Here is a 23284-nt window from a genome sequence, read left to right as displayed (position 1 = left end):
AAAACAAAATATTTTTTTATGATTATTATATTTCAAAAATTTTAAATTTATACTTAAGATTTTATTTTTACTTAAAATCAATATCCATCTACATTTATTAGTGCTGATATAACTATTGATTTCTGCAGGTACAATTTCAGCGATTAACCGGTTATCTATTATAATATTTTAATATACCATGCTTAATTTTATTAATAATAATTTATCGATTATTATAATTTATCTTTATGGATTTTACCTGTTTACAATACGCAAAGTAGGCTATTAATATTCGTTTTGGATTAATTATATACCTATGTGTAACACATTATGAAAAACGGAAAAATGAAAAATACCTATGTCTATTTATAAAACACTATAGGCTGATTAGCTATGATAATTATATTTATACAAAGGAAATTACATTGTATGTTTAGAAAATATTAAGCGATAAGAATTAAAAGATAAATCTCTTGGTTGTCTATGATTAATTTGGGAGTTTACCAATTGCGCTTAAAATTACCTTTTCATATACCAATTGCGCTCTAAACATTTTAGGGTCGATATACCAATTGCGCTCTAAACATTCTAGGGTCGATGTACCAATTGCGCTCAATATATTTTACATTACCTAAGGAAAACTTATTAGTTAGTTAATAACCGATTTTTTTTGCGAGTTAAAAGTAAAAGTCTTCCAAGTCGGTGAAACGTATAGGCTTTATACAGTTAAGTTAATGAAAACTAAAATAATATAACATTAATAATAATAAGAGAATAGGTGGTTAAATCATAAATATATAATAATAATAATAGTTTAAGGTAATCATGATGTTTGTATTTTGCATGCTTTATAAATGTTTCACCACGAGGTATAATAATAATTAATAACATTATGATTTTAAAAAAGTATAATACAAATAAATTAATAGGTACACTATAATCGGTCACAAGTTTGTAATTACGTTAAAATAATGAATTTGGTCACAACGAGGTATAATAATAACATTATGATTTAAAAAAATATATATATAACACAAATAAATTAATAGGTGGGTACACTAACTGGTCACAAGTTTGATTGTCAATTATTCAAAATTAAATTAATAGGTACATAATAATATTATAATTCACATTTAAACGTTTTTACAATAATGATAACACACAATTTTTAAAAAATTCGTTTCTACAAATTTCGCCAGATTTGTATTTATCGATATAAGAATTAATTGTTATTTTTTTTTTTAAATATGCTCTATTAGAAATATATTTTTCCTGTTCTATACTATTTATTGCAATGTACGTGCTAGTCTGCGTTTCAATAATAACTTTTAAAAAGACAAAAATATTTGGATGGGGAGAATAAAAATTTGTAGAAAATGAAGCGTGAAAAGCTTCACATGCATTAGTTGTACGTTCACAGCTTATTGAATTGGACGCCCACAGTTTTGGAGGAAATGTAGAATTAGATGATATATAGTTTTCAACGAGATAATTAGTAAATTTAGTTAGATTTGAATTAATTGGTTGAATCGTCATTAGTTCTTCTACAAACACATCCTCCACTTCTTCGTGTGAAAAAAGTGATAAACCAAAAACTAAATGAAGCCATTTTCCTACTTCAGAATTAGGATTTTTATACTCTGTTTGCAGTCCACAACTTTGAATATTCCTCCACCAAGCTTGTGATAAATGAAATCGACACCCTACTAAAAGTATTGAAGGCCAGACTTGTTTTACTGCAAAATGTATACCTTGTTCGAAATCGGCAACGACTGTTTTTGGATTTAAATCAATATTGAATGTTGCACATTTACTAATTAAAACTCGAAATAAATATTCATATGTACTTGGTAATTTATTTGGCAGTAAAGAAAATATAAGTGGAATATAGTGCCCATTTTTCAAACCATGTATTGTAAAAAGTTGGTAAAAATATTTAGAACAAAATTCGAATGTTCCATCAACAAATATTTTGTCACAAGTACATAAAAATTCTAAGTTTGATTTGGTAGAAAAACATATTATATTCAACATATTGTCGTTTATAAGCAATAAATTCTCACTCTTGTATGTATTTGTATCCAAATTATTTAAAGCTGTATGCACTTCGGTTACATTTTTTCGGTAAAGGTGGTAGCGTTTTTCTACGAGTACGATAAACGCTTCGTCGTATAGAATGCACATCGTTTAATGTTAAATCTAACGCACTTGATTGCACTTCATTCCGAATTAGTTTTAGTGGTCGTGTTGTAACTTGGTCTGTTGCTTTTCTTTTTAATGAATTAGCAACAATTTGTCTATTAATATTTGAACTTACTTCGTGGTTATGATCAAAATTCGATTTTAAAAGCACCGTTTCACTCACATCACATAAAAAATTCGAAGTACACGATTTAATTGTACATCTCCATTTTATTCCATTTTTGGAAATAGTACATTTTCGGAACTTAAACTCGTCAAGAACTAATAACGGTTTACCTTTTTCACTAAAAGCTTTTGTAAAACGATCCATATTGTAACGTCAAACAACTAAAACTTATACTAAACGATTAACAAGACATAAGTATTGGGTACCTATCAATATGATTTATATTTATAATGGGTATCACCAATGTGTTCTTCTATCTACAGTATATTGTGTGCAACGAAACAATTAGGCTGATAAAATATATCCGATGATAATGAAAACTTGTTTTCGTCCATCACTCAAATGCGTACTTCCGTAATCAAAATATGTGCGTAATAATAATAACGTTTCATAAAATTCCCTACATTAATATATATAATAATACACTGTTAAAAAAATATATTAAAACATAAGACATAAAGTAATAGGATTTTGAGTTTATGGTAATCATAATATTTGTATTTTGCATGTTTTAACAATAATAATAATTTTTCAAATAATAATTTGAGCATGGCAATTTAGAATAATATAATTTAAATTCAAGCGCAATTGGTATATTGACCGTAAAATATAAAGAGCGCAATTGGTACACTAACCGTAAAATATATGCAGCGCAATTGGTATATTGACCCAAGTATAAAAATTTTGTTTTAGGCGCAATTGGTCCATGCCCATTAATTTAACTCTGATATATTATTATGTTTTATTTATTAGTTTCTCTATTCCTAGCTTATAACATTTATTTTTTGTCGTTACATACGTAACTACTGACAGTATGATATTATAAAAATATAAACAATTTGCTTCTGTATCTAGTCTAATTAATAACAATTAAATATACCCATCGTACACCATAGTGTAGAAAGATAATTTTTCGAATTATTTATTTATAATTTAGTATTTAAGACATACGTTAAAAACAAATTATCTATGAAGAAATAGAAACAAGCAGTTATATTCAACAAATTCTGAATCCATCACTATTTTTGGGTAAACTAAGCATTGTTTAACATTAATTGTTTTATGTTATCATTGAATGATTCTAATGATTTTAAATTTAAAAATTTCAACGGTCCGCCCAAAGCCAACTTTTTGTGGTCATTCTTTTATATTTTATTAAACATCACAATAAATGTTAAGCGTAGTTTATATAAAATATAATATTATTTAATTTTGTTATACTTCAGTTAAATTTATAAAATTATAATTTCTCCCTAATTGATATACCATAAAGTAGATTTGCGTTTTAAGATGAATTAATCATATTCAAAATAAATAAATATATTTTATTTATATATAAATTATATTTTTCCATACAGAATGAATTATAATTAATACTGATTGGTTATTTATTCTACTACGTAAAAATATTATTTCTAGTGTATTATGTAGTTGTATTGGAGGCTAACTAAAGAGAAAGTAATTCATATTATGTTAGGTAGGTTCTACTATTTCTATAACTGCCTGATTTTGAGTATTGACATTTTAGTGATATTCATTTAAAACCTTTTTATGTATAAAAATTAAAATTAATTTGTTGGTATTTTTAATTTTGTAGTTCTACATTTATTTAATTCGTAGGTACTTAATAAAATATGGTTTAGACGTTAATTTATAAGAAATATAACTTATTTATAGAAAACATAGTTAAACCATATTCATTATATTGATTTTTAATAAAATTATCATAATTACAATCTACAAAATGATCGTAATTTTGTAATATAAATGTTAGTGTGTATCGATATTATTTCTTAATTTTTTATATAGATAATAAGCAATAATAGTAGGTAAACCTATCTACCATTTATTTCTCTAAAATGGATCCTTACTCTTTAATTACTTAAAGTTTTGATTTACGCAAAAAATATAAATAAGCAATTAATAACAATAGTAATAATATAATTTAGTGTTTGGTAATTTAGTAAAATTATTTACATGATATATTATGTTATATTAGCTTAATAGAATATGTTAATTATTCTAAAATTATGAATTATTATAATCTTAGTGGTGGCGAAGAATGTGCATAAGATACAGAAAATTATTTATAATATATGCATTTTTATGAGCATCAAAAAAATTGTATGTAAAAATGCAACATAATATGCTAATACTTTAATTTTAAATGCAATTATTTTAATTTAAAGTGCTGATTTTTTACTTATTCTGTAGAATTAGTAAGTTAGTAGGTATAATAGAACCTAATGTAAACATAATAGTGTACAAGGTGACTGTGCAGGTGTTTAGTTTTACTCAACACTATTATAGCGTTAAATGCAGATTAATTAGCCCCTTTTAAAAACCACTTACTTTAAATACCTACGCTTAAAATGTTACAAGTTTAAATTATGAAATATGAAGTCTTAAGACTGTATAGTGTATACCTATAAAACGACAGGGGCTTAGGTTGTGTAATTGTGCTGTTATTTATTTTCATATTTTTAAATTTATAAAATACTAAATAATGCAATGTCTTGATTATATTTTATTAGTGAATATGTCTTAAAATAACAACTAGTATATTATATTTATACAATTATGATGAAAATTATTGAAGCTTATTTAAATGTTGTAAAATTATTTTTGAGGAAATGGTGTAATTATTTATTTATTTTAAGTTGTTATATCTAATATCTATCTAAATATTTTAAACTTAAGTTATTTTTGCTTTTTAATTTTACTTTATTTTAGTACCTATATATTGTGGAATCATGAAAATATAAAGCATATAATTTAAACATAAAATTCTTAAATCATTCTAATTTAATTTATTACTCGTAAATTTTAGATATTTATATACTATATTTAATACGATAAATTTATATTTTTATGTATGAAATTATGTTGTCACTATAGAACATTATGCAATTCCACGATGTTTTATGTATCAACTTTCCTTGCAAATTCTCCGGTATCTGTTATATGAGAGTATGAGATAACTACGCATGGGTAATATGTATATTGCTGCAGCACTTGTTGCAGAGATATAATTCGTTCAATATAATATTATAAATGCCTGTTTATAAAAATCATCGCATAATAATAATATTATCGATTTCCACCGACCACAATTTCACTCATTTTCCCGGAAAATTAATTTCTCCAACGCATGTTCGTGTGCAAGCGTACCTGTATAAATTATTGTAATAATGTAAAACAACAATAATAATATGTGTCTGATATATTTTATCATTGTGTCTATAGAGTTTCACGTGTTAGTTCGCGATTTGACTGGCAGAGCGTATCGCTCGGGGCACTGCGCCTAGCCACGTTGTACCGTCCGCGTGTGTAGTCGTCACGTACATGGTGCGTACACACAGGCCCTGGTTGTGGTAGGGGTTTTGCCGCCGTCCCGCCAACACATAGTTTAAATACATTCAGGACATCCCCAGTTCACGTCAATCCGTATCAGCACGCTGGAACTACGTTTTCAACATGTGCGGTGAGTACTTACATATTTATTTATACTACTTATGTTATATTATTATCGTTGTGCATAATAATCTTACGAATTTTACATATTAGAGTATTTTTTTTTTATATATTTTTTTGTGCTCCTATTAAGATCCATTTATATTCAAATTTTTTATTATTCGGTTTTTATTTATTGTTATTAATGACTAAATAAAAATATCACAAAATAGTTGTCTTTAAACACATAACTATTAACGTTTTCGATTTGGTATTTACTAAAAAATTTTTTAATTTTTTTATCGTTCGCTTAACCGTATCAGCATAATGATAGGCTTATATTTTTATAGCAATAAAAATATGTATTAAAATGTAATACTATTTGTTAACATACTATTGGATCTATATTAAACTGTGGTCTATCAACGATTTTGAAATATGACACGAATTCATATTTTTAAACGAAAATTCCCATTTGTATTGTGTTAATAATTTAAAAACTAAAAAATGTATTTTAATGATCCTGTAGCCTGTAGACATGTAATATAGAGTTAACTATTAAGCATTTTTTACTGTTTTTTAATAGTTTATGATAATCAAAAGTTAAATATTTTTTAGTTGTTTGATTTTTAAAATTTCTTTAATAAATTCTATTTTTTCTAAACGATTAAGTAAAATACATGTGTGTTAACTATCTTATATGAAGCATATACATAAGTATTCAACTAATTATAAAGAAATATTTGGAAAAAATAATTTAAATTGTCTATGTTCCTAGTCTTTAATGAGGGTTAAAGTAATAATTTGTTTTTAAATGAAAGGCGTCTCCAATATATTATGTAATTGTGTTATGTGTGTAAGTTACGTACCTTTCTCTGTTAAATCTAAAATAAATTGTTCCCTAGGTGCAATGTGGTGCATTTGCCTTAGGAGATATTACATTTGTTTGAATAAAAATAAAGATAAAGACTAATGTTTGGTAGATAGATCATGTAGAAGTGGTGTATGAACCGGTTGTTTTGCCATTCACTTTCATTGGTTATTACAACATAAGAGGTTATAATATACTTTATACTTGGATCATATCCAAAATGGTAATTTGTTTATGGACAACTTTTGCTTTTGAACGTAACCAAAAAATAAATTTGATGTAAAATTATACATTTTAACTTAAAAAACATGACCATTTATCATTTTTTAAATGTTATCCTAGTTTTTTTTTCTAACGAAATGTCAATAAATAAAAACAAGTATCTAAAAATATAGAAATGTTGTTATAATTGTATGCATCAGATTATAATTTAATGATTTTTATTGTAATTATTCAAACAATATGTTTGTGTACATATTATGATGGTTGGAAACCATATCTAAAAACCTATTAAATTATTATTTTATAACTGCACTACAGTTCAACAAATATAAAAATTATTTTTTTAAAACAATTAGGAATTATGTTAAGATATTAATCATATTAATATTAACTTAAAAGTGAAAAACACGTAAAATGTAAATAAAAAATGTGAAACCAATGCGCTGTCAAATTTATTTATTTTTCTGGTTTATACAATTTAAATTTAATATTATATTGTTTTATAGGATACCAATGAGGTTCTATTTATTGTATTCGAATTATATAGGGTAGTATTTTTTAATAATTTGATAACTGTATTAATACAACCAGGAAATTAATATTTAGTATTTATAGATAAATTAATCATTAATATCATTAATTATAGACTGATTTATTATAATTATTAATTTAAAATTATATACACCCCAGGCTCAGATTCGGAGAAGGCTTTAAATTATGTTTAGATTTAATACATTTGAAAGTTGTTTAATAAACAAGAATAGTAATATTAATATATGCATTATGCATAATAAACTAACGTTTGAAAGACGTACCAGAAACGCCCTTTACATTTTCTATACAGGAATTTATATTAAACATTTTCCGTAATTATGTTAACACTTTTGTTTTGTAATATATAATATAAGGGCGTGTTGCCTTGGTTAAATTTTCCCATGAAATTTATTTTAAAGAAATTTTATAAAATAATGTTTTTTTTTTTTATAAAAGCATAAAAGCTTAAATTTTGTGTTTAATAATAAATATTTTTTACAATTAATTATAGTACATATTTCACATGTTATAATATGTAACAGCAATATATGAATTTAATGCAGTACAACTTACTGCGCTATATGGTATATTATATTATATATTTAAGATATAAAGTATATAAACTATAAACTCTATAGTTAATAGAACTATTCGCTGAAATAATTAAGCTGGGTCCATGCGATAATAGTAGAACGCGATATTTTATCACTTCTCTGGTTTTGTTATACCAATAGTTAAATTGGAAAAACTAAAACATTAGGTGTTTAATTAATTTAGTATGCAATTTCGAAATAAAGTGAATTATAAATGATAATGTTTTATTACAATCGGTTTAATTAACTGTATACCTATATATTTATTTATTTTTATTTTTTATTAGATGTACACAATCTGTTAATATTAAATCTTCCATAAAGTGAATAAATTAGCAATTTATTTAGACTTGCTAATGAATAGAGTTAAAAAATATATCCTAGTTATGATACTTTTTCTTTGCATTATGTATAATAATACATAATTTCAAAAACGTGTGCATAACTAAGCCTTTTAATTTGAAAGAAGAAAGCTTAAGTTTCAACTATAATTATTTTTACATAGACAAATGTAATTTTTTTCGGGTTTTAAAAATACTTAAAAAAAAGCCTATTTTTACTACCTCACAAAAATTATATTTATATCACTAATTACGTGTATAGTTAAAACATAGTAATATATATCGTGATCGATTTTAAATTTATATCTTCACTACGTAATTAATGCTCAATGTTATGGATTTATTTTTATTATATTGAATTTTTGTATTAAATAAATAATATTTTTAAAATTATAATTTTTTACTAATAATATTTCATGAATAATTGATATAATTGTAATAGTTTTATGCTATTGTTTTAATTATGTATTGATAAATGTGTATTTTCTTTTATTTTAGGAATTTTTGCTTATCTCAATCACTTAACACCTAAATCTAGGGAAGAGATTATAGTCCTTCTAGTAAATGGTCTAAAGAGATTAGAATACAGAGGTTATGATTCAGCTGGTAAGTAAAACATTTTAATAATATTGATTTAAGTATAGTGATATACTTAGTTATTTAATTTATTTCCTATAGTTGTTTTAACATTTAATATTAATATTACCAGTTGCACGATTATATACAAATATAGTTGTATGGTGACCATTAAATGAAATATTTATTTTCTGTTTTTTTTTTTTTTTTTTTTTATAATAAAATAAAAAAAATATTTCAAACTACAACAGTATTAGAAGAAACATATATCAAAACATATAAAATATTTTGAATATTATACTCATTGGTAATACAATTAAAGTTTAATCTTATATTTTTACTTAGAAAAAATTATAATATTTAGGATGTAGGTAGAATATAGTTTTTAATATTATTTTCGCTGTTATCTGTTATTTCTAATTATTAATAAACATAATGTGAAAGGCAACTTATTATCTTCAGAATTCAAAACGAATAAAAGTTTTTCTTAGAGCATTATAGGTCTCAGACAATAATTATGTAGGTACATAGAAATTGTTTTCAATGAAAGGAATATTTAGTTACGTAATATCTGTTCTAAATAAAAAATATGATTAAAAAGTGGTAATCTTCTTTGTAAGATATATGTTTATGTTTTAAAAAGGTATTGCGTTTGACGGTCCTGACGGTAAAGATATAACTATTGTGAAGAAAGAGGGAAAAGTAGTTGCCCTTGAAGATGAATTACTTTCTTGTAAGTTTATTTTACTTTTGAATTGTATCAGACGATCAATTGTTTTAAATTAATAATGTGTATAGTAAAAGATCAGCTTGATTTTGAAGAAATCCAAAATAGTCACGTTGGTATAGCACATACACGTTGGGCTACTCATGGTGTTCCAAGTTCTGTAAATTCACATCCGCAACGTTCAGACAAAGATCAAATATTTTGTGTCGTGCATAATGGTATAGTAACAAACTATAAAGAAGTTAAAGCATTTTTGGAACGCAAGGGATATTTTTTTGAATCTGATACTGATACTGAAGCAATTGTGAAGTTAGTGCATCATATTTACACACAACATCCAAATTTATTATTCAGAGAACTTATCGAACAAGCTGTACAACAATTAGTATGTTGATAATAAACCTATGGTATTGGGTTATATGCGTCATAGTAATGATTGATTTCTACAGGAAGGTGCCTTTGCTTTGTGTTTTAAAAGCAAAGTGTTTCCCGATGAATGCGTAGCAACTCGAAGGGGAAGTCCACTTCTTGTTGGAATTAAATCGGACACAAGGCTAGCCACTGATCACATTCCAATTCTTTACAGTAAAGGTATTAAAAAAAGTTGCAATAATTTTTATTTAATCTATTAGGATAAGTTTTTTTAGTCTTATTGGCACATTGGTTGTATTTTTGTTTTTGTTCCGTTTGTGTGTGACCCATGAAGATTCGATAGACGGAGAGTCTCTTTCATTAACAGGTACAAACCATTAGACAAATCCGTAATATCTATAATGATCGGAAGTTAATTAATGGGCTTTAACGTACAAATTTCAAAACAACCTAGATATTTCTAGCGTTGGCTTATTTGGTGGTGGTACTAATCATGATATCTAATATCTAAGTGTAATGCATCATTCCTGAAAATATTTATAGTAGTAAGTAAAATATCCATTTTAGAAAAAGTATGGATGAATTTTGAACATTTATGTTTGTTTTAAATAAATATTATTTATCAGATATTATAAATTTACCTACTCCCTTAAGTAACACCTTAGAATAGTTTATATTATAATATAAATGATATTATCATTTATTTATTTTAAATAAACATATCACATAGATAGGTATTTACTTCGTACACTACATATTATTTATACTAGTGCTTACGATCGTGAGTCATTTATAATTGCAATAAAAGACTGATAATACACTAAAGGTGTATTTTATTAACTTTTCGTAAATAATTACATTGACAATTTTATACAAATAAGATAAAAACTTTGGTTTGGTGATTAAAAATTGATTTGGAAATAATTATTGTTCGACAAATATTTGTATTTTTTTTATTTTGATTATTATTGTCAATATACGAGAATTTAGTTTTAATAAAACCGATGACGTGAAGTAACATATTTAGTCATGTAGATAATAAATTAGAATAATACAACGATGTTATTGTATTGTTAGGCAGTATAGTTCACTATAAAATAAACGTTTAAATTATAGAGATCTATAAGTATTATTTCTTGTATTCAATATTATATACATCTTATTATTTTATTATATTATGTTCTTAGTAGGTTTGTTTAGTTTGAAATGATTAAAATTCGAGTAAATATATAATAGTTAACATTTCAACATTTTAGTGCATTCCTAATTTTTAATTAATTTTGAGTCATTGATTTATCGCAGTACGTATATTCCTATTTCATTGTAAAAACTAAAAACTGAATTAAAAAAAAAAATATTGGTTAATGTGGACGTCATTATAAATTGACTATAATCAATTACTGCAAATATTATAGGTATTTTCATTTTATTATTCAAGTGTCAAGTATTATAAAACTTTGATAAGATGTATATATTTATCTAATCACACTGTTAGTAGGAAATAGCATAATTAATAACTACAGGCTTGTTTGCATAGAAAATACTATGTATAATAAAACATATCAATAAATGTATATTTTAATATCCTTAAAATGTATTACTCTTACGATAGTGTATGCATTAGTATTAATTTAAGTTAATAATTATTTAAGTACCAGGATTTACTAAGTCAATATTTAATGAATTTCTTACTAAATTTCTGAATGCAATAATACATAATACATTGGTTTATGGGATTTTTTACATCATAGAGGCCGTTATTAAGTTTAATTTGTCTCGTTGAAAATATTTGTAATTAATCTAACTATTACAATTTTAACAAAAATCTTTGACCATCGATTTAAATTAATTTAATCCTAGGTATAATATATGTTTTTAATAGTGTAATGAATGTTAATATTATCATAATGATTTTGGGAGAACGTCATATTTGTATTCAAAAATCCAATTATGTTTTGTAATAGTTATAGCATAATATAGCAATGAATAAATATTAGTTAATTCATTTTTTATGTTTATAATTTTATAATTATTTACATAAAATTATATTGGTTTATTTTTATTTATTTATTTACTTGAATAAACGTCTGGTAGACTGAAGTATAGATTTAACATACATAAAAATATATCATTTTATTTTAGTGTCAATCTGAAACTTTTCATATACAAATAATGCTTTCGATTTGTTATTTTGATGTCTATTAGTTTCATACATTTCAATAAAATTGATATGGCGTTCTTTTAATATATTTTGTCTTGTTATTAATTTAGAAAATTATTTTTATTATAATTTTTATAAATATTTTAATATTTCAATATGTAAATATGTATATAATATATATTAGACCTATAAAAGGCTTTTAAGCCTTTTTTGTCAACCTAATATGCTAAGAGGAATAGGGTGCATGTAATCTGCATTTGTTTCAAAAACTTATTGATTTAACACGAATTTATGAAATAATTTAGAACACCGTTATATCCGTGGTGATAAAATGTCTATTCCTATTCCATTGCCTCGCCAAGAAAGCACGTCAGAATTTCATGCACTAGGAGACAAAGAAGAAGTCGAGTACTTTTTTGCGTCTGATGCTAGTGCTATAATTGAGCATACAAACCAAGTTCTATATTTGGAGGTTTGTATTTAATTGTTTTAACCGTTTATAAAAGCGGTGGTTGGCGGGTTAATAATTTTGCTCATTGTATTAGGACGATGACGTTGCTGCTGTAAGAGAGGGACGGTTGACCATTCACAGGATGCGCATGTCTACAGCTGATCCTCATGCCAGAGAAATCACTACGCTCAAGATGGAAATCCAGCAGATTATGAAGGGCAATTTTAGTTCATTTATGCAGAAAGAAATATTCGAACAACCGGAATCCGTGGTGACAACGATGAGAGGCAGAGTAAATTTTGAAAACCAGACAGTCGTACTCGGCGGTATTAAAGTAATTAAAAACATTTCAGTACTCTATAATATTATATTTTATAAGTAAACTGTAATACAAGTATAGGTAATCGATTTTATTTCATGATTAGAATTAATCGTGCATAACGCAGCTTTGGTTGTGATACCAAAAAAACAACAATAGTAAGACCGTGTTTTATTAACCGCAATATTATATTTTTAGGATTACATTCCAGAAATTAAAAGATGTCGTCGACTAATGATGATAGGCTGTGGTACAAGTTTTCACAGTGCTTTGGCGACACGTCAGCTCTTGGAAGAGCTCACTGAATTACCTGTTATGGTTGAATTGGCTTCAGATTTTTTGGATCGAAATACCCCAGTGTTTAGAGACGACGTATGTTTTTTCTTGTCACAATCTGGTACGTCTTTAAAATGTCTTAGTCTAGTATATGTTTGTGTGAAATATATAGTTGCATCTACCAGCATTTAATATTCTTATTTATTTCAGGGGAGACTGCTGACTCTCTTTTGGCGTTGAGATATTGTAAACAGCGTGGAGCTTTAATTGTCGGTGTTACAAACACCGTCGGTAGTTCCATTAGTCGTGAATCTCATTGTGGTATTCACATAAACGCAGGACCGGAAATCGGTGTTGCCTCTACTAAAGCCTACACGTCACAATTTATTTCACTCGTAATGTTCGGCTTGATTATGTCTGAAGACAGAATATCATTGCAAGCCAGAAGAACTGAGGTACCTAATGTTAAAAAAAACTTATTAAAATACTTTTATTGATATATAGAATATTTTTACCATCATAAAACTATTGATATAACCTGAGGGTCTTTTAACAATAATAGTAAAAAAAAAAAACTACTATCATCAAGTACCTACTTTTTAAAAATTTATTTTTGAAACTTAGTATTTGTAATAAATACAGATATCTGTCATCTGTGTTTTTAGAAGTTAATTTAATTCAATTTTATGGTGATTAATTTGGCTTCAAATTAAAATTTAAAATAAAATAATTGTAATATTGCGTAATTTTTTAATATTTGTATGTAAATAACTGATATGAAAAATTAATTGCAATTTAATTTCCTTACAACTCTTGTTGCTAGTGAGTTTTTGGCTTCAAGTTGATAATATTGTTTTGGGGCAAATTGCCAATTACATAATTTTTTTCCCCCATAAATATGCGAAAAAACATTAATATTGGGTTGTATTAACAATTATTAAATGTTTAATAAATCAATATTGAGCAATAGTTCATTAAATTTTAGTAAACTATTAAATTAATAAAATTTTCATGCAAGTTTGCATAAAATAATAGTAATATTACGCATTTACAATTAATAAAACCTAGAAATATGCAAAATATTTTATCATTAAAATGGTTATGACTTAAATCAAATTTGTATCTTACTTAATTAGAATTCAAATTAAATTCATTAATATAAAAAATATTTAATTTCAAATCTGCATACGTATATCTATGTCTAAATGACTAAAAATTCGTGTTTGTTTTTATTAAAGATCATCAGAGGTTTAGAAAATATAACAGAACAAATTCGTGAAGTACTGGCGGCAGACAAAAAAGTGATGAAGTTGGCTGAATCTTTATATCAAAAGAAATCATTGTTGGTCATGGGAAGAGGCTACAACTATGCAACATGTTTGGAAGGAGCATTGGTTAGTTTTCAAGTACTTTACAGTGTAACGTTTAAGTAATAAATACATACTTTTTTTTTACAGAAAATTAAAGAACTTACATATCTCCATAGTGAAGGCATTTTAGCCGGTGAATTAAAACATGGACCATTAGCTTTAATTGACAAGCAGATGCCAATAATCATGATACTAACTAAAGATCCAGTTTATAAAGTATGATTCTATTTACATGTATAGTATTAATTATTTAATTTTGCTTATTATATTTTTTTTTATAGAAATGTATCAGTGCTTTGCAACAAGTTACTGCTCGTGAAGGCCGTCCTATTGTTATATGTGAAAAAGATGATATAGAAACTAAAAGCTTGGCTTGGCAAACTATTGATGTACCACACACTGTTGATTGTTTACAGGTATAATTGAATTTTAGTTTTTTTTTTTCACTTACAAAAAATGTAGTATTAAGTGTTAACGTCTTCATAATGCATTCATTTATATGCTTATATGATTGATAATACTAATAATAATAAATTATTTAAAATTATTTTTTTTAATATACTTACCATTTTAAATATAATTTAAAATTGATATGTATAATATAAATTTCTAATATAGTGCAATCTGTTTAATAAGGCTATGCAATTATTCAGCGCATTTAGTTATCTCGCTCTTACAACAAAGTAACCATACATTAAGTGTTATTTTTGTTCTTTTACAATGAACGTGGGAATCTTATTTAATTGTTTATACCAGTAATAAATTACTTTGGTAATAACTACATAATAAAACAAAAAAAAGAAGTATTCCTTGCAAAAAAACAAGTATCAATGACAAAATTTATCAAATGATTAGAATTAGAATTTTAAAATTTATAATTAATAAAAGTAATCTATAGTTATGCAATACTTATGTATAGTATTGCTATAATTTAATTAAAACTAATGCAAAATAATAAACATAAATAAATAAGTATTTCCAGCAGTCTAGGTTTTTTGATAATCTGACACTGCTTTGTTCCATTTGTATCGGATTAATAAGATTTTATTGTATTTTACAGGTCTTCATGGTTTTTATTTTTTGATATATATATTGTGTTTATTTATTAAAATAATATATAAAATTTACAAAAATAATCAATCATTAGAATTTAAATAATAATCCAATAATGTAATGTTGTTAAACTCATTGTCGATTTTACAAGTTAAATCTTTTTTGTGAAAATTTAAATATGTGAATATGAATTTCAGGGATTGCTGACTGTAATACCGATGCAACTGTTATCCTATCATATTGCAGTAATGCGTGGCTGTAATGTTGATTGTCCAAGAAATTTGGCCAAATCCGTGACCGTTGAATAAAACATTTATTCCAATTTCTGTTTACCATATTGATATGCATATATTATGTATAGCATTTACCTCGACATCAACAAATCCTACTTTAAATTTTAATTTGTAGGTACAAACAATGTATTAAAAAAAGTTTTAAATTTCATAAAACTATGACTACAGTAGTGTCATACTCAAAATATAATGTGTTAATAATGTTTTAAGCGCTGTAAAGGCTATAATATTCCACAAAAATAAATATTTTACTTTTTATAATCAATTTTTTTTATTAAGCGCTTTTAAGTATTACTTTATTATGTGATGAATTTTGTTTACATTAAAATTTCCCATTTAAGTTTTTATTTTAAATACATTATTGTTCGTTGTATTGTTTCATTCCTTTCAATTTATACATTTTTATATTATATTGCTTATATAAATGTATTATACAATATTTTTATTATTGATATCAAATACATTTTTAATATTTTAATATTATTATGATTTTTATTGTCAATTATTTTATTAGTAGGTATAAAAAAAAAAAAAAAAATAAATAAAATAAAATTCCTACATTTATATATTTAGTGCGTTTTTATTTTATTTTCTAAATCTTCTATTTAATTTCATCCTATGATAAATGCATAGATATCATATAATACATTTTGTATTTTATTTTTGTTTTTTAATAATTTCTGTTGCTTTGTTCTTATATAATATTCTTAATTTCTATATTTATTTCTTTGTTCTTAATAATTTTATATATATATATTTTTTGTAAACCATATGCACTTGTTATTCTTACATTTAAATGTATGAAAAGACAGCCCATATATATTCTAAAATTAAATAAATAATGTATTTATTTGAAATAACTGTTTGTTTGGTATTATTAAATGCATAGATTTCCACTGTCCATTATAAATGGATGAAAGTTCAATTTTACATTTAAGATAAAAGTAATAAAATAAAACCATACATTTTATATTATTTATATTAAATGTTTATGTATAGATTCTTTGACAATTGTAAACCTCAATTACCAAGTCATTATTGGGATAATTTTATGAGAGCAATCATTTAAATTTTATTTGTTATTTTAGTATCTGTGCAATGTTATCTGAATCTGATCTCATATGTTACTTATTTATTAATTTTTTTTTCTCATAGAGATTTCAAACTGCTTGAAATAACAAACCTTTTATGCCAATAGCTAGTCGATCTGATATCAAGAATAATTAAAATCTTTAGAAAACAAAATAAATTGGTGTAGATATTTGAAAGAACAAGACTATATCTAAATGTCATTTGATGTTGGGCTTAAAAAAATAAAAAAATTCTGAAAAGCATCTCAGTCTATCCATTAGAGTACCTATTTCAAGTTTTTAATGAAAACCTGTACATTTTTTGAAAGCTTGTGTTTAAGTTTAATTTTCAATAACGATAATTGTTTTTTTTTATTATATTAGAATAAAATTACATATCTGCAGTGACATAATATTATTTAAACTATCTTTATCCCCTTGTTTATTCAATAGGTTATTAATTTTGTCATTTGGATCATATTATAAATAACAGCATGGACGTCCCCAGACATTTTTCTAGGGGGGGAGGGAATTAATTTAAAAAATAAATAAAGATTTTTTTTATACATTTTATTTATAGAATATCGATATGTTTCGTCAATATAACATTAAATTATTATAATTAGGAAACAAATTTAAAATTCTAGGGGGAGGGGCAAGTGCCTTGTCTTGCCCCCCTAGGGATGCCCATGAATAACAGTTATTTAAAATCTTAGAAATAAAATTTTAATTGAATTCTTATGTATTATACCTTCGTACCTGATTATGTAAATATTTGGTATCTACTATAGTAATAACATTTGAAAATGTTTGAGCAAGCATAGGTACAATGCAATAGGTTAGGAGGGTTAGGTATCTATCATTTTACCTGCAGAATTAGAAATTCACATGAATAAATTGTAGTCCTGATTAACTTATAATATTTATAAAAATATATACAATCGGCCTTTATTAACTAACATATATTATCATGTTCAACATTTATTATAGGTACATAAGATCTGTAATAGGAATAATTTTGGTATTTGTACGATAAAAATATTTTATATTTATAATATGTACAAAAGTAGGCGTACCGATTAAAAAATTTATTAATAACTTTAAAAAAAAAAAAAATTAAATACTTTAAGTAAAAAATTGTTTTTGATTGAGAGACAAGACAATCTCCACCTCCCCTATAAATTCAATGACCTAATTACACTGATGCTTAATACAGTTAAACATAATATAGTTTTATAATATTATATCATGGACCATGGTATTATTTGTTTTTACGATTAAAACTATCTTGACTGTAACCAAATTAAATAAATTGTACACTACCAGTATATTATGATAATCATAGCTAATTATTTAATAATAATAATTCATAGCCCAATCGGGGCATAATATAACACGTACCTGTGTACAGTGGTCGACTGCTGTCGTATTATATTTTGTACATTACCGGTTATCGGCCTTCGATCACGCGAAAAAAATATGAAAATAATCGTTTCTCGACATTTGTCCCCCAACGGTCGACGGACTTTGTTGTGTTGTATAAAACTATATACATATTCATTATAATAACATATCAACGAACTTATTCATTTCAATAACCGCACAAAAACCCATGCACAAATACACACACGCACGCAGCACGCACTGTCTCAAATAATAGGGTTAGTCATCATGAATCGCCGAATCGGTCACTATACTATAATACGGTAATATATTAATATGAGGGATGTTAAAAAGCTAAAAATATAATTGCCCGCCTCCCCCAGGTTAGGAGTATAAAACTACCAACTTTTCACTTGTTTTTTCCACTAAAACATGTCATGGCAAAAATGGATTTGAATTCGTAATGATAAGTATTATTTGGTTTATAATAACATTTAAGTGATACTTTGTAAATTGTTCTTAATTATAAATTGGTACCGACAAATTATTCGAAAAATCGTGAATTGCTACGATACATTTTTGAAATGGAGTTTCGAAAACTATACATCTCAACAACAGATAAAGATAAAGATATAGAATATAGATAAAGTTATTATTCATTTAGATATCTAGGTATGTATCTACAAATTAACACGACGAATGGTGAATACTTTAAGTATTTGTGGTAGGTACGTAAAAGCTCTCTACTTATATCATTTTTTCATTTATTCGCAATAAATTAACTTTCATAAATATTAATAATATTTATTCGTACGTAGATTCGTAAACGAATTCAATTTCAATTCTGTGTAAATATTTTGCGGTTTTATTTTATTGTCCAAAGTTTATTTATTTTAATATAATATATGTCTTGATGACGGGTTAAAAAAAATGGTTTATCATAAAATCTACGAAAAACTATAAAAAAAACTATTTACGGATGAGGATTGAGGAAGTTAAACATCTAATTATACTTTATCTGAGGATGACCTTTGTTAGTGTGTATACCACATATAGACGGAACAACTGACCAGCGATTCGGACTTCATGCTAAATGTCAGCAAGTTACCGAGTTTATTGATTTATTCTTTAATTTAACAACACTCATGATTTTGAATGAAAATTATGTAACAAAAAAAAAAAATTTGAAAAACGTTAATAGATTTTGAAATAAGGAGTGTTCGATGAAAGAATTATCCTGTATTATATAATATACATTAAATGCCTTCGAGAGCCACATGTATTTAATAGGCCACGGGTTGGACACCACTACAGATGTACATAATATACTACAAGTATATACATATATTTTTGCATATTAAAGTCAAAAATGAATATTCATAAATTTGTAGTTGTTGTTAATATATATGTGACTTACACATACAAGGCAGAGGATTGTTATTATTGGTGTCCATGTTTCTTTTTTAATTACAGTATGTAATCTATAATATCATCAGTGCCGGCAGTAAGGTCAATGGTGCCCAGGGAGAATAAACAAATATGCGCTCCTTTTCATATAAGCCATCAAAAAATGATATTTAAAAACATCCTTTATGTTTATTATACTACATAAATATATAAATTGTATTTTTTTCTTTAAAAAAACAAACAAAATATTTACATCATATTATAATTATTAATTAGTTAATTATTTATATAAATTTTAACATAAAAAAAGAAGATTTTAAACCTCGATAAAGACTTAGCTCGTATTTTTACTTAAAGCTATATTCAACGGCAAAATATGTCAGGATACCGACGAAATCAATATTAAATAAATTTGAACGTAACTTTTAAATTCTAATCGTGGAAACATAATTGAGGTAGAGAAAAATAGTAAAACAGTAAACGTATAAAACGTAAACAATATTGCACAAAACTCAGAAATAAGTAATAACGCATGACACTATAGTACAAGTACATATACGCTGTACGTCTGTACATAACTATATAACCAAATAAGATATAATGAATTATATTTTAGAAATAATCGATAATATTAATATTGTTAATCGCAATGAATCTTGTCGCGTCAGTTATTATCTGATGCTATTAATATCTAAAATATTTAAATAAATATAATGATTACTGATTAGTGATCATGAACGGCGAGAGACAATAACGATAATTTATCATCTATGGGCTAAATGGTCTAAATTATTATATACCTATCATAATAAATAAAAATCAATAGAATTATATTCCTATAATTTTTTTAGTTTTAATATATCATTGAGGCGTTCTCTTTCAACAAGCGCCCTGGGTATAGGTCAAGTTCGACCATTCCTAACGCCGGCTCTGAATATCATATAGTATATCCAATGAATGTTATCCATATATTTAGTTAAAAAATAATTCTAAAATACACTTTTTTAAGTTTATGTTATACCATTATATGTAATACTTAAGGTATGATAACAATTATTTTGATCTTACCATAGGTGTAGTTATGAGGGGGCTTAGCCCCCAGTTTGGAAAATAGTCCCCCCAAAATTCAGACGAAGCCCTCCACGAGTTAGTACATGTCTACCTTTAGGAAAGCTACAGCCCCCCCCCCCAAATCTTACCACCCTATGCCTCTTAGTGGGATTTTATTTTCTGTAAACGCTAGTATAGTGCATGTTATTTTTTCCGACTTTTCCTTCTGTACTCATAGACTTTTTTATGGACACTATATCTTATATTTTAATAGAAAGATGTGCGTAACCTTTTAATTCATTTTTAATCTTTTTTATTAAAGATAAAACCTTTCTATTAACATGCATACAAAAAGAAAACAACACTAGAATATTTAAGGTAATTACGGTTAATAATTTTTGAATTACAATAAATTATGTGAACCGATTTTGTCAATAATGAGTTTTGTGTAAATATTCTTATTTTAAACTATTTTTTATGTTGATTTTTTCCAATTATTTAAAAAAAAATTAGGATTTTTTATTTCTTATTTCTTGAAGTACCAGTACAGTTTCAATTTTTTATCAGAATTTGCCCTTAAACAGAAGATTGAAATTTGAAAGCATTTTTACTGCTCTTAATGGTGACGTCAGACTAAAAAAACTCACAGTCACTCTGAATCTAAAATTATTAGTAATTACATATGTCATATACAATTATTTTTGATTTATGTCAAAAAGCAATTTTGTTAATTCGGTGACAATAATTATAATATACAGGCGTACCATTCCAATTAGTACTTATATATACTTGATTTACACTCAATTATACACAATACTCGTATATATATGGTATTTAACATGTCATCTATGTATACATCGATACAGTGAGACATAATGTCAACATAAAAAGGGGGAGAAAAATCAATTAGGCGTGTGAAAATTAATGTAAAAACGGTCATTGACAAAAAAATAAAATAAAATAATATTTTTGAATTATTAAATAAGGGCTTCACTAGACTTCTGCCGGCCGTCCCTTTTTTTGGTAGGCCAAGGACGAACTGCCACCGTGTGCTATTTTATAAATTATTATTACACGTATAATATCGTCGGTCGGTTTTTCTGTATTGGTTTTCTTCGTTGTGCAGGACGCGACCTTTGAGTATAGACATTAGACATATACATATACACACGCTTTCCATTCTATATCTGGCCATGCTATCGTATGATTTATGAATATAAAAATATAGATTATTGATACATAACGTATATTGTGATATATTATTTACATCTACATACATCATGCAATAACCGCTCTAATAAACTTTTCTGACATGTATTTTGAGGGAGGCGAATCAAGATGGATTGTATTTTAGTTAGAGTGCCCACTATTTTGACATAATAATCTGTGCTTAGTTTCAAACAACTAGAAATTCGTTTTAACTTTATTGATTTATCTACCAATTTAGATTTAATTTAAATCTTATTTTTTAAGTTATGATGTTGGTATATTTATTGATGATTAATTTTCATTTTTGAATTTATTTTAGATATTGAGTGGAACAGCTAGATGGACGTATTGTTTGTTTTTTTTAAGTATTGATAAAAAAATGTTGAAGATGTTTAAAAAATTTGAAAATTTAATTAATTATCTCTTTTTATCATTTGTTCTATTAAAATTTAAAAATATTGAAAACACATTTTATAAGTTTTTTATTACTATTTGAAGTTAGACAAAATTGATCTTAATCATGATCAAGAATATGTTCAAATTATTTTGAAGTTAAAAAATTATAAAATTCTTAATTGATAATATAGATAAATAATAAAATAAATTTAAGAATATAGACATACCTAGAGAAAGCTACTGATAAGTAAGTCACTGTAATTTTTTCATTAAATTTAAATTTAATGATTAATCATTGTATACGAAAAATGATTCTGAGCATAGACAATTTGATATTTGTCCGACTATATTACCATTAAGTAATAATTTTTTTCTTGATATATTTACATTTTTATTAAAGTATTGTTTATTTTATTAATAGTAATAAATTAAATTAAATTAACTTTTGCTAAAAATAATGCATTTGAAAATATCATTTTGCGTGTTATACACAATAATATAAGTTAAAAATTTTAGTTTCAATTACCTATGCTATGGAAGTAAATAATATTTTTGTTTTGTAACTTGCCGGGTGGTTCGGATGACAAATTGCTAACATTTCGCTCGGAAAATAAATAACCGCAGTACCCTTTCGTGGATGTTAACGTTCTCGAGACTCGATTGTAATGGAATTCATATTATGATGTAGGTATGACGTTTTATGTTTGTAGTGTAACCTACCACCTATGACATATTTTTTTCACACGCGTCTTATGTAGTATAATATATTTATATGTTCACACAGTGGCGTAAATTGAACCCAATTTCTGG

General features: G+C 25.4%; 1 protein-coding gene across 2 annotated transcripts in view; it reads left to right on the top strand.

Moving 5' to 3' along the window:
* LOC112597290 (glutamine--fructose-6-phosphate aminotransferase [isomerizing] 2-like) overlaps positions 1-16254 on the top strand; it is a 20746-nt gene extending 4492 nt beyond the window's left edge. Inside the window, exons 2-15 of one of the 2 annotated variants that reach the window (XM_025343257.1) lie at positions 5594-5831; positions 8860-8967; positions 9581-9670; positions 9736-10049; positions 10114-10255; positions 10371-10403; positions 12503-12669; positions 12743-12982; positions 13166-13364; positions 13454-13698; positions 14482-14637; positions 14701-14829; positions 14895-15029; positions 15864-16254. In XM_025343257.1, coding sequence (XP_025199042.1) covers positions 5825-5831; positions 8860-8967; positions 9581-9670; positions 9736-10049; positions 10114-10255; positions 10371-10403; positions 12503-12669; positions 12743-12982; positions 13166-13364; positions 13454-13698; positions 14482-14637; positions 14701-14829; positions 14895-15029; positions 15864-15974 — 2076 coding nt within the window. In that variant the 5' untranslated portion in view covers positions 5594-5824 and the 3' untranslated portion in view covers positions 15975-16254. The remainder of the gene's footprint in view (positions 1-5593; positions 5832-8859; positions 8968-9580; positions 9671-9735; positions 10050-10113; positions 10256-10370; positions 10404-12502; positions 12670-12742; positions 12983-13165; positions 13365-13453; positions 13699-14481; positions 14638-14700; positions 14830-14894; positions 15030-15863) is intronic. The other variant, XM_025343258.1, reaches the window with a different exon arrangement.
* The last annotated feature ends 7030 nt before the right edge of the window (positions 16255-23284 follow it).

Source organism: Melanaphis sacchari, unplaced genomic scaffold, assembly GCF_002803265.2.
Source record: "Melanaphis sacchari strain LSU unplaced genomic scaffold, SCAv2.0 Contig40_pilon_pilon, whole genome shotgun sequence".
NCBI lineage: Eukaryota > Metazoa > Arthropoda > Insecta > Hemiptera > Aphididae > Melanaphis > Melanaphis sacchari.
Note: the sequence above shows the minus strand (reverse complement) of the source record. Positions and strands in the feature narration are given on the sequence as shown.